We start from the raw sequence: 11,549 nt of genomic DNA, 5'->3' as shown, positions 1-11,549 counted from the left end.
GACACACTCCTCTATATCCATAGCAAACGTCTTAGTACACCATTACCACATAAATTATTGGAAATAGTTGAAGTTTGGGGCTTAATCCACTAATATTAGAAAATTAAATGTATTGTTTTATAAAAACATATTTTAGGGTAGAGGGAAATATTAAAAATATAATATATTGGAATCCAACCTTTTATTCTATACCAGCCAATGTCAATTCAACATTAAATTTTTAATTCATTTTTGTAAATATTTTTTTACTTTACTAGAAAAATTCAACTACTTATAAATACTTAAACCATTGATGGTTGTACTGCTTAACATAAAAGTGGATAGTGCGTTCACCAAAGAAGACCTGCATCTCAAATTTTTAACTGTTTTATAATAATAAAAAAAATAATAATGAAAAAGTTGATTGATTTGTTTAAATTTTTCTACCATATATTAATATTAATACATTTAATACAATGCCCCAGCAGTTGCGTCTAAATGTGTATTAATGACTGCAACATCATCTTACTAAAGGAAATACAGTTAAATAAGTACGTCTATTTTTAGTTTTACTTATATTTATATTTATTTTAATTGCTTACGAGTATTTTAAAACGAAAATAACTCAAACAAATTATAAATATAATTTAGATAGTTAAGAAAATTATTTTGAAGTATCAATTATTATTAAATAATGTTTGTACTTATTGTAAATCAAACCTTTCATTAGTCCTAAATAAATGTGGTAAACATAATAAATTTTATAATGATATGTATGTAGTATCGTGGTCTCTAGTGCAGACACTATGAACCATTTAAATATAAGTATCTTACAAGATAGCGCTACTATAGTAAATGTTTATTTATAATCAAGTGAACATAAAATTAATATATAACAATTTGAAATGTATGACATTCACGTTTATATTTGATATTTAATTGATTTTAATTAAATAATTGAATTTTTAATTTCAAGCTGTTGAACATATTGGGTGATTATTTAATGTGATATTTTATTATAACACGATAATATAATTGATTTAATAATATTGAACTATATTTAGTTATTAATGTTATTAATTTATAATTATATAATGTATAATATTATATTTGAACACTTTTTAAATTTTAATAAATTAGATTACTATATAATATATTAATAATAATTATTTGCATAAGTGTAAAAGAAAGATGGAATGCTATTTTTTCAAAAGCACTTGCGGTTTTATATAAAGTTATGCAATAATGATAAATTTCACTATAAAATGTTGAATATTTCAATGCAAGTATTAATTTATTTTACGATTTCTAAAATTATTTTTATTATAGTGGTTTTTTAAATTGGTGACACATAGACCTTAGAATAGTTATGAGGCGACGGAGGTTTAAAAATTTCTTCTCCTTTGTTGTTGACATAATCCTTATAAAACATTGTATATATGCAGTGATACCCAAGTTTTTCCGCTGCTTTAGCAGAAAAATAGCTGCTGCATTCAACGTAAATCATGGAACACTTTTGTTTTATCGCCAAGTCTCTAAAGTATACGAATCACGTTTTAAGTTTATATGAATATACATATCAAAGTGATTTATATGAATAAAATTACATGCCCTAATAATTGTGTGTAACTATATTTTTCTTACTTAGTCTTTTCAAAAAGGGCTTGACAAACGCCTCGACCTCTATATGCAAAGTCTACTGAAACAATATCAATTTCAATTAAACGGCAAACATTTGGATATAGTCCAAAAACATTCGCTTCTTGATCAATCTTCCTAAGAAGTGATTTGATTTCTTGAAATTTTGTGTTGTCTTCGATATCATCGTCATTTTTGATGAGCTTACATTTTATTCCGTTTAATATAACTCCAATTATATCACCATTAGGATTTACAGCTTTCAATGATAGTTCTTAGTTAAAAAAAAAGTTAATATTTTAAAAATTTTTTCTTTGTAATAATAAGAAGTTGTGTCAATTTTTAATTAACAATATACATTTTTAACTAGCTTATAAAAAGAATGTTATCTAAATAAGAAAGTGACTAGTCAATAACAACTTTACAATAAGTTATTCACATTATTATACCTGAGTAAGAGGAAAAGTTCAGACAGTAAATATCATATAATCAATCTCATAACTTCTAGTATTAGTATTTCTTTTTTTGTAAAGTTCCATAGATACCTACGTAACACTATAATAAATAATCCAAAAATTTCTATACGTCACTATAATATTTTTAGTATTTTTTATTTTTTAATAAAAAAGTTTTTAGTATTTTTTATAGCATCTTATGTAAAATATTTTTTAGTTTTAAATTAATACTTTAAATAATATATTTTATTTTAAATAATATTAGACATAAGCGATCAATTATTATTAAATCATTTATTATTGAGTTATTAACTTTGAATATTAAGCTTAGTTAAGTTACTAGTTATTTTAAATAATAACAATAATTTTTTAAGTTAATATTAATTTTTGCTGGCATATAAAAGTTACTTATGAATTTATCTAGTTAAGTTAAAATGTTGGACTAATTTTATTTCCAACGTTTTTACGCATTAATATTCATGGGAATTTGTTCTATTTTTCCAAAAAAGTATTATAATAGAACAAAAACTTTTTTAAATAACGACCAAACACGCTAGAAGACTGTATTGGAAAATTAAATTTTTTTTTATTTTGACTAGAATATAACCGGTTAAAATACATTTGGACAATAACTAAATTTTTTTATCTTGTTCTATTTATTTAATGTAAATTACAACATATAGAGTGATCGGATTATATATTATTTATTAAATTAACAAATGTTAATTAAACTCGTTATTTAAAATGTTAATAACTTCTAAAATAGTGGTCCAAAAGTTGTATCGACCTGTCGAATTATAATAAATCGATCACTCTGTAAATTCAGTCTCAAATATTATGTAAAGTGAAAATTTTAAACGGCCATACTAATATAATAATAATTTTTGCTAAAAATAGAACGAAAAATAATAACAACAATTATGTAGTAAAAGTGGTGCTTGAATATTGTGTACTAAGCCGGCATAATGAACAGCATACATTTGATAAATTTAATCTATTTACAATACAAATGGGCTATAATTAACAAATAGAGCAATAATACAGACAAAATTGTCTATTAATAGTAATAAATAATTTTATTTTACTATATACAATTTGAATAACAAATTCAAACAATAGTGTTCAATAGATGGAAAAAATATTTTAAAACTGCGACAAATTCATTGATTATTTTTAATTGGGTGGACAATTATTAAAAAAAACATATATTTAAGTCAATGATTCCAGGTAGTAGATCAATTAATTAAAATAACCGGGCGAACAGCACCCGGTTCTCTCATACAGCATGAGAGAACGCAATTCAGCGGTCAAATGGTAAGATAGAAGGCTCCTATCTTACTTACATTGGGCGAGATAAGAACCAGCTCTCAGTTGCGTTCTCTCATACTATATATTCACTGTACTATTCAGTACAGTATTCTATGACACTTTAAGTTTTTTCACCGGTTATTTGAATTAGTCGATCTATTATTGCCTTAATTGACTTAAGTATTCATTTTTTTTTATCCATTCAATTAAAAACAGTCAATGAATTTTTTGCGTAGCTTTGAATTTATTACTTATGTTTGATAGAGATAAAGTATGACTATTTGTATCATTAGATATTTTTCGGGCGCACTCATTATCCTCCTAGGTATAAAATTGCTAATAAATTCTAAAGTTTTGTTTCAAAGGTCGTTAAAGACCAGCCATTTTCCTAACTAGATAATTTTCTTTTTTTATTAGTATATAGTAGTATATGTGTGTCATTTAAAAAAGTACGTTAATACCCTTTAAAGTATAAGGGATAAAACAAAAAAGGATTTTTTTTTTGTTAGTAATTGAGTAAGTTTTGGTAAACGGATCACTCTGTATATATCTAAAACTTAAACAATTAAATATTGACTAATGGGGTGTGCTCCCCGAGACTACACTGTTAGTGTTATATTATAACATTGATATAATTATAAATACATTTATAAACTATCACTAAATTAATTTTAAAGATTGCTTTAAATTTAACTTATTTCTTTCAATTATGTTTTAAGACATTTTTAAAGTTAGTATTAATGTATAATAAATAAAGAAGTATATAATACCATCACGATGTATAGAATAAAATAATTTTTTTCAAACACCATACAAATTTTCAATGTTAAAAAAATAACCTCAATTTTTATCATTACACTTTTGAATATGGTGTAAAAATACTTGTCAGATTGACTAAGATATGTAGCTTTGAATTGGTGAAACGGTAGATATAAATGAACTATTTTGTTAAATTTGTTTGAAAAATTTTGAATAAACAGCATGTGTAACAAATTTACGTTGCCTACCTTCGTTAAGTAATTTATTGCAATAATCTTCAAACTTTGACATCGCTTCAACATCGTCCATTATATTTAGTGCAATTATAAGTGGTTCATCACGATAAAAAAATTTTCTCAGAAAACTAATAACTTCTTGTCTATCGCTCTGTGTGATAGGCTCTACATTAAACAAATATTTTGAGGATACTTCCATTTTACCACTGTAATTGAGAGTTGAATCCTTAAACAGTAAACTTAATAACAGTTACTATTAATGATAAAGTTTTTAAAATAACACGGAAATTTCAATTTATTATATTAAGGCATAATTTTTAATCATTCGTAAATAATCTTGTTTTTAAAATGATTTAAAATGCACATACATTTGACAAATAAGCAAATTATAAAAGGCTTATTTTTTATTCCTTAGTTAACTTTTTTTAAACTTAATATCTTAAAATAATTAGATATTGTATAATGTAAAATTAACTACTAGTATTTATTGATTCATATTTTTAAATACATTCAACAAATTATGAATAAAAATTAATTATTAAATAATTAATATTTATACATAGTTTTGTAACGAATCGGATAAATTTTATTTTATTTTTTATAAAACCACGCCTTTTTATATCAAAGGATGTTTTTTACGCGATTTTTTAATTTTTTATATGTTAATTAATTGTTATTATTAAACTCATATATAGAAATATTCATAATTAATATTGGAAACGCATTTTTGCTTTGAATAAGTAAAAATAATTGTATCTATTTAATATTACAAATTTACTATAATCATAATTTACTGTAGGCACAGTCCTACCAAAATCATGTAATAAATATTAATAAATTTTACTTTAACTTAGAACACTTACTATTTCCTGTTCTTATTGAAGTCTTTAAAAAGGGTTGGTAAATGATCTGTTGATTTCCGCTCTACTACTATTAATGGAAAGCATCGAAAGTCTTTAATAATTCAAGATTCCTGTTGTCATGGAAACAAATCGGAACATCTTTGTCACCACCATGCAGAAATGACCTTGTTTAATTTATTATACCCTATAACCCATCAGCCATTATTCCATTAAACTTTCTATTAAATCATACTGATTAAGTTACTGTAAGGTTAGTATAATAAAATTATCTATTGTAACTAAACATTTTATGTTTTTTGTATCGATAATATTATTTCAACTTATAAACATCTTATAAAAATTTATTCTTAGGCATTAACTTCAAACACATTTTATTAGCATCTGTTTTTAAAAGTTGACAAATTGTCAATATGCTAACGAGTTTAGTTAATGAAAGGATTAGTAGGTTTCCAAAAAGAACACAAACGTATGTTGGTAAAAATTGTTTGAAGTAGGTATGGTAATTTTTCCCTTCTTAATTCTTTTTTTGCAACAAACATGTTTCAAAACCTTTGGAGACCTAAAAAATATTTAACTATATATAAATTTAAAAATAATCACTATTCAAAAAAGATAAAAATATGTTTTTTGTTCATTATTAATTGTTTAGGATAAATCTAGTGGTCAAAATATAAGTACAATGCTATTATAGCAATGGTTAACGTGAGATTGGACTGAGAGGGACGGAGTCCCCCTTCTTATTTGGATTACAATCTTGCAATCCCTTTAAGTCGAATGCTAAAATGCCGAAGGATGCTATTTTGAGCACTGAAGAATGGAAAGCATTAATATAAGAAATTTATTCGAATGGTCAAAATTGTTAAATTTTACGATTTAATAAATAATTTATAATTCATTTTAATAATACGATTGTGAAAATATAAGAACTTGGAGTACGGAATACCATGAAGTAATTATGGTTATTTGTTTATTTTTGGATTATTCAAATGTTTAATAAATAAATTTTTTAGTATATTAATTAACTTATTTATATCCAGATTACAAGTTTTGTGATTAACAATTATTAAACATGAGTTTATTTATGTATTATACTCATTAAATAATTTAACCTATTAAAGTAATTAAATTTAGTATGAAATTGATATTAAATAATTCAGTAATGTAAATTTTACGATGAAACTATAAAAAGTTGTTAGGTTGTTTTATACAAGAAAATTTTTTTAAAATTCGATTTATCTAAAAATAATAATTATATTTAGAAATTTTTTTTTCTCAACTGCAATGGATTTTCTCAACGATACATCAATAAATCACAGATTGTATCTAGTTGAAAATATTACCCTCAAAAATTTTAAATTTTCCCAGGTTCTACGTAAATTATGGAAATCCTTCAAAAAACAACGATTTTGAGATTTATTTTTCTTAAAAATTTTTCAAAAAAAAACAAATTTAAATAATTTTTTTTTTTAATAGAAACCTTAGGTATTTTTCTTTCATTTGATATATTTTTTTTTCAAATCTAACCCTTAACCTGCTTACAGGAGGGATTCAAAATAGCAACTTTTTTACAAAAGTCAAATTTTTCAACTTACATTTTGAAAATGTTCCGGCAACATTGCATCTTTAACATATCTTAAATTAAAGTTTATATTACGTACTATAAGTAAAAAATTTGTCTTGGTGACCTATCTTCTATGTACAAATGGCTGCTGTAGATAAAAAAATATGTTATTTATGCGATTTTTGATTATATATATTATGAAGATAAGAAGGTATTAATTTTACTATGATGTGTTTTTTTTTTTTTGTGTGTCCGTTACCACTTTTTCTCAACTCTCACCGAACGGATGTCTTTCAACGATATGTCAAAATATCACAAATCGTATCTAGTCGAAGACATTTCCCCCAAAAATTGAAAAAATATTCCTCATTCTCCGTAAATGGGGGAAACCTCCAAAAAAATTACAAATTTAAAAATCGCTAATTTTCAAATTTTTTTCAATTTTTTTTACTAAAAACTGCCATAACTTTTTTAAAAATGAACATATCAATATAATTTTTTTTATAGATGCATAATGTCTTTACCTATCATTTGGTATACCTTATTAAAAATCTGACTTTTTACCTGCCTACAGGTGGAGATTCAAAATGACAACTTTTTCACAAAAAATTTACTTTTGGAACTTAAATTTTAAAAGTGTTCCGGAAAGTCTGACACTTTTATATATATATTAAATTAAAGCTAATGTAATGTACTTTATTATGGAAAAAAAAAAATTCGGACTTTATTTTGTCTTCATTGTGAAAATGGCTACCGAATGCTATTTTTGTGTGAAAATTCTCAATTTTGTATTTTACATTTTTAAATTTATTATGATATAACTTATTAAAAAGTGTATGGATCAATACAATTTTTTTATGAGAAGTAGTATTTATTCATCTTTCATTCAACATACTGTTTTTTTAAATCTAACCATTTCCCTTAATACATAAAAATGCATATAGAAAGTAGAACTCTTTCAACTTAATTTTTGAAAGTGTTCCGGAAAGTCTGACACTTTTATATATATTTTAAATTAAAGCTTATTTAATATACTATACTAAAAAAAAAAAAATTTCGGACTTTATTTTGTCTTCATAGTAAAAACAGACATCAAAGTTAATAAATAAAACACGATTTTTGTAACAAAAATTCTTTTTTATATTTTTAACTTTATAATGCTATAACTTTTTGAAAGATGTATGGATCAATATAATTCTTTTTTTTATAGATGCATGATGTCTTTACCTATCATTTGTTATATTTTTTTATAAATCTGACTTAAATCTGAAAAATAGTTTTGTTCTCTGATGAAAATTCCTTGTAGATTTGCAAATTTATTTATATGTAACAATTAAAAAGTATTGAATTAAGCTCTTCAATTATTATTAATAATATTATTATAACATTAATTTAATTTTGCAGATTTGCATCGAAGCATTTTTAATGAGTATGACTTTAATCACTGTCAGTTATGAACTATACTTATACCAACTATGCCGTGTCGCCACCTGCTGCGACTTCATTGTGATACCGTTTTTATTATATTTTATTATGAATTCTAATTCTTTATTATTTTAGACCTCTGTCCTCTCATTCCTTTGCATCTTTTATCGAATCTTTTTTGAGCAAAATTGACTACCTTTCACTTTGAACATTATTTAATGTTGTATAAATATAAAGAGTGAATATTTAATTATAAGAGGGGCATGTAAGGTAAAATTTAAAATAATTTGGCTAGACAATAATTAAATATTGAGGAGTAAAATACGTTTTCAAAAATCCAAATCAAATTTAGAAATTAAATTTTAATCTATTGCTATAGAATAAGTTATAATGCAATTAATGAATTTGAGTATCAATATTATACTTGAGTAGAAAAATTATATGAGATTTTCTAAGGATACATTTTGGTCTATTAGTGTATAGTACGAGTTATAAAAAATAACTAATTTTTAATTATTAAAAAGTACAAGTAAAAATCAAATTTAAAAAAAGCACTTAGTTGTCATTTTAAATAAATATATTATATATTTTTAAAAGTTATACAATTTATTTTGATTGATAAAACAATAAAATATAATATCTAATAGACAATCTCAACAATAATTAACAAATTAGTGATGTAAAATTAAAAATAACATATAGTTAACAGTATAGTAAAAATTGATCCCTTGTGGTTAATATTATTTAAAAATATTACATTAAAAATATTTAACTCAAAAAATTACTAAAAAATCGAAGAAACTTATTTTGGGAACAATGTTACCCTTATCAATGCTAAAAATATAGTGACGTTAAATTATGTAATATTTTAAATAATAATAATATTTATAACATTTTGCCACATTACACAAGTACAGTAATCAATTTTTGAGCGGTCCAAGATACCAATAATTTAATTGTTCTTATTTTTAAATATTTCAATTTTCTACCTTATATTAAATTCTTTTTTAATATTTACGTTTTTAATTAGTCTTAAGATTTTAATGGGGTACTTAGGTGTGAATAAATGTTCATTTTCATATGAGATTTGTTTGTCCTACTTAACATTTATTACAACTTTAATCACATTGTATTTTATAAATGTCCGATTTCCCACCTTGTTCTGTATTATATTAGGGTTACTTAATAAATCTTTTCGATGAAAAATTTTGATAAAAATGGTGATTGCAGACTTCCCATTTATGTGGTTTTAATAGATTGCCACTTTATATATCCAGGAATCTCAAATAGACTAGCTAGAATTTTTAAGAATATTGTTATTACTTTAATAAAATCCAAAAGTAATAATTTAATAACGTAAATAATTACAAAGGACTTAATATTAGGAAAACAATAGAAATATTTAAAAATATAATAATAATTAAATTATTGGAATATTGGCACATGGAATATTTTTTGTGACTTTTTGAGTTAAATATTTTTGATATTTTTTAATTATAAATCAATATTTTAAATATAATTTTAATTTTAAACAACACTATAAGTTTTTCACAGAACGCATTATTTTTATTATACATATTTATAGTAAAGTCTTGGCCGTTGCGGGAATAAGGTAACCCAGATGAACATTTTAGGAGCTAGTGTTGCATTTTATGCTAAATTACGTCCAAACATTTATTATATGTATGAAAAAGGCGTCCACATAACAGTTTTATTGGGACGCCATTATACTACACGATGGATCCGGGTAAGGTATAAAAAAACTTAAATATGCAGATAAATTATCTTATATAACATAAAAAAAATTATTAAATGTATTTTTTTAAATTTACATATTGTTTAAATTAGGGGTAACGTTCGTTGTTTGGAAAAAGTTAAATTTATAAAATTATGGAAGAGGTAATACTAATACTTTGGCACAAGTATGAGGAAGATGAGTACTGAACACAACTTCACCTTGACCATTTTTGTAGTCTTGATAAGCTAGTGAATAAATACATTGAAATCCTAAACGTTCCACAGCTTTTGCAGAAAAATGACTTGTACACTCCACATATATCATTTGACATTCCATTTTTAATGCTAACTCCCTTTAACAACCAAGTACATGATTAGTTTTAAATTATTAATCATTTTTTTTTTTTGATTTTTGAAATATAATTTATATATTGCATAAGTGGCTTATTTCAGGAGGCTTTAGGGAAAAATGCTCATCCTTGGACAATTATATCTTAAATTTTATGGAATCGGTGTATTACTAACATTACTTTTATACATCAATTTCCATATTTTAATCTTAGTAATATTTATTAATTAATAATAATACGACAATAGAATCATGGTTGGCAGTATTAACTCTTTATTAGCATTTTTTAACATTTAAATAAATAGTTTTGCTGTATGTTTTGATACAAGTATATAGTCAAGTGCCGTGCACACGAAACTAAAATAACGTAGACGACACAGTTCGAGGTTATTTTGAAAGGCGTCGAGCCGTTTATTAGAATAATATTGTAAATATGCCGTGGCCGTGTCAGTTTTTATCTTATAGAAAATTCACTAACTTAATGTTATTAATATTATAAGAAGTCGTTTATAATTTTATATTTTTCATCCTTTTATTTTATTTCGAGAATGTTCTATAAGAAGTTGAATTTAGTATTAGATTCGAACAGCATAGAATACCTTTAAAGAGTGTAAAATGTTGTTGTTCTACTATATTAACCATTTAAATTTAAATTGTTAATTAATCAAGGTAAATATATTATTATTTTAATTCAGGTTTTTGATAGTCAAATTCTTACTTTGTTTTATCAACAAGAGCTTTACAGACGCCTTGACCCCTGTACACTTCATTCACTGCAACAATCTTTATTTCCATAACACGATTTACATTAGGATATCGTGTAAAAAGATTAGCTTCTCCTTTGATTTTATCCAACAATACAACAATGTCTTTAAACTTAGAACAGTTTTCAGTCTCATCACCGTTTTCATTGCCATTAATTTTACAGTCTTCTCTACGCATTATGTTATTTAAAATAACACCCATAATATCGCCTGACTGGGACACAGCCATTAGTGTCAAACCTGAAAATTTATATTGACTTTAATACATTATATTATAATCAAATTAAATTATTAAATTTAAAAGCAATGCATATGCATTTTTTCTTTTGATTAATTTTTTTCACATTTTTTGTTCATTTTTTTAAATTTTAAATTAAATGTTAGCTTCGATGCGAAGCTGAGAAGGTATTGGTTTTACTATGATGTGTTTTTTTTTTTTTTTTTTTTTTTTTTTTACTTTTTTTATCTGTGTTCA

The 11,549-nt window shown here is 23.9% G+C and overlaps 1 protein-coding gene across 1 annotated transcript in view; it reads right to left on the bottom strand.

The window, feature by feature from the left end:
• Nucleotides 1-1,135: 1,135 nt before the first annotated feature.
• Nucleotides 1,136-11,549, bottom strand: part of LOC126905042 (uncharacterized) — a 15,936-nt gene continuing 5,522 nt past the window's right edge. The window contains exons 3-8 of the mRNA XM_050684438.1: nt 11,029-11,314; nt 10,118-10,314; nt 5,239-5,305; nt 4,388-4,614; nt 1,624-1,891; nt 1,136-1,514 (exon numbers count right to left, since the gene is read on the bottom strand). Of these exons, the coding sequence (XP_050540395.1) occupies nt 1,316-1,514; nt 1,624-1,891; nt 4,388-4,614; nt 5,239-5,305; nt 10,118-10,314; nt 11,029-11,314 (1,244 nt within the window). The 3' untranslated portion in view covers nt 1,136-1,315. The remainder of the gene's footprint in view (nt 1,515-1,623; nt 1,892-4,387; nt 4,615-5,238; nt 5,306-10,117; nt 10,315-11,028; nt 11,315-11,549) is intronic.

Source organism: Daktulosphaira vitifoliae, unplaced genomic scaffold, assembly GCF_025091365.1.
Source record: "Daktulosphaira vitifoliae isolate Bord-2020 unplaced genomic scaffold, ASM2509136v1 Scaffold_4, whole genome shotgun sequence".
NCBI classification, from domain to species: Eukaryota; Metazoa; Arthropoda; class Insecta; order Hemiptera; family Phylloxeridae; genus Daktulosphaira; species Daktulosphaira vitifoliae.
This window is presented reverse-complemented; position numbering and strand designations above follow the sequence as displayed.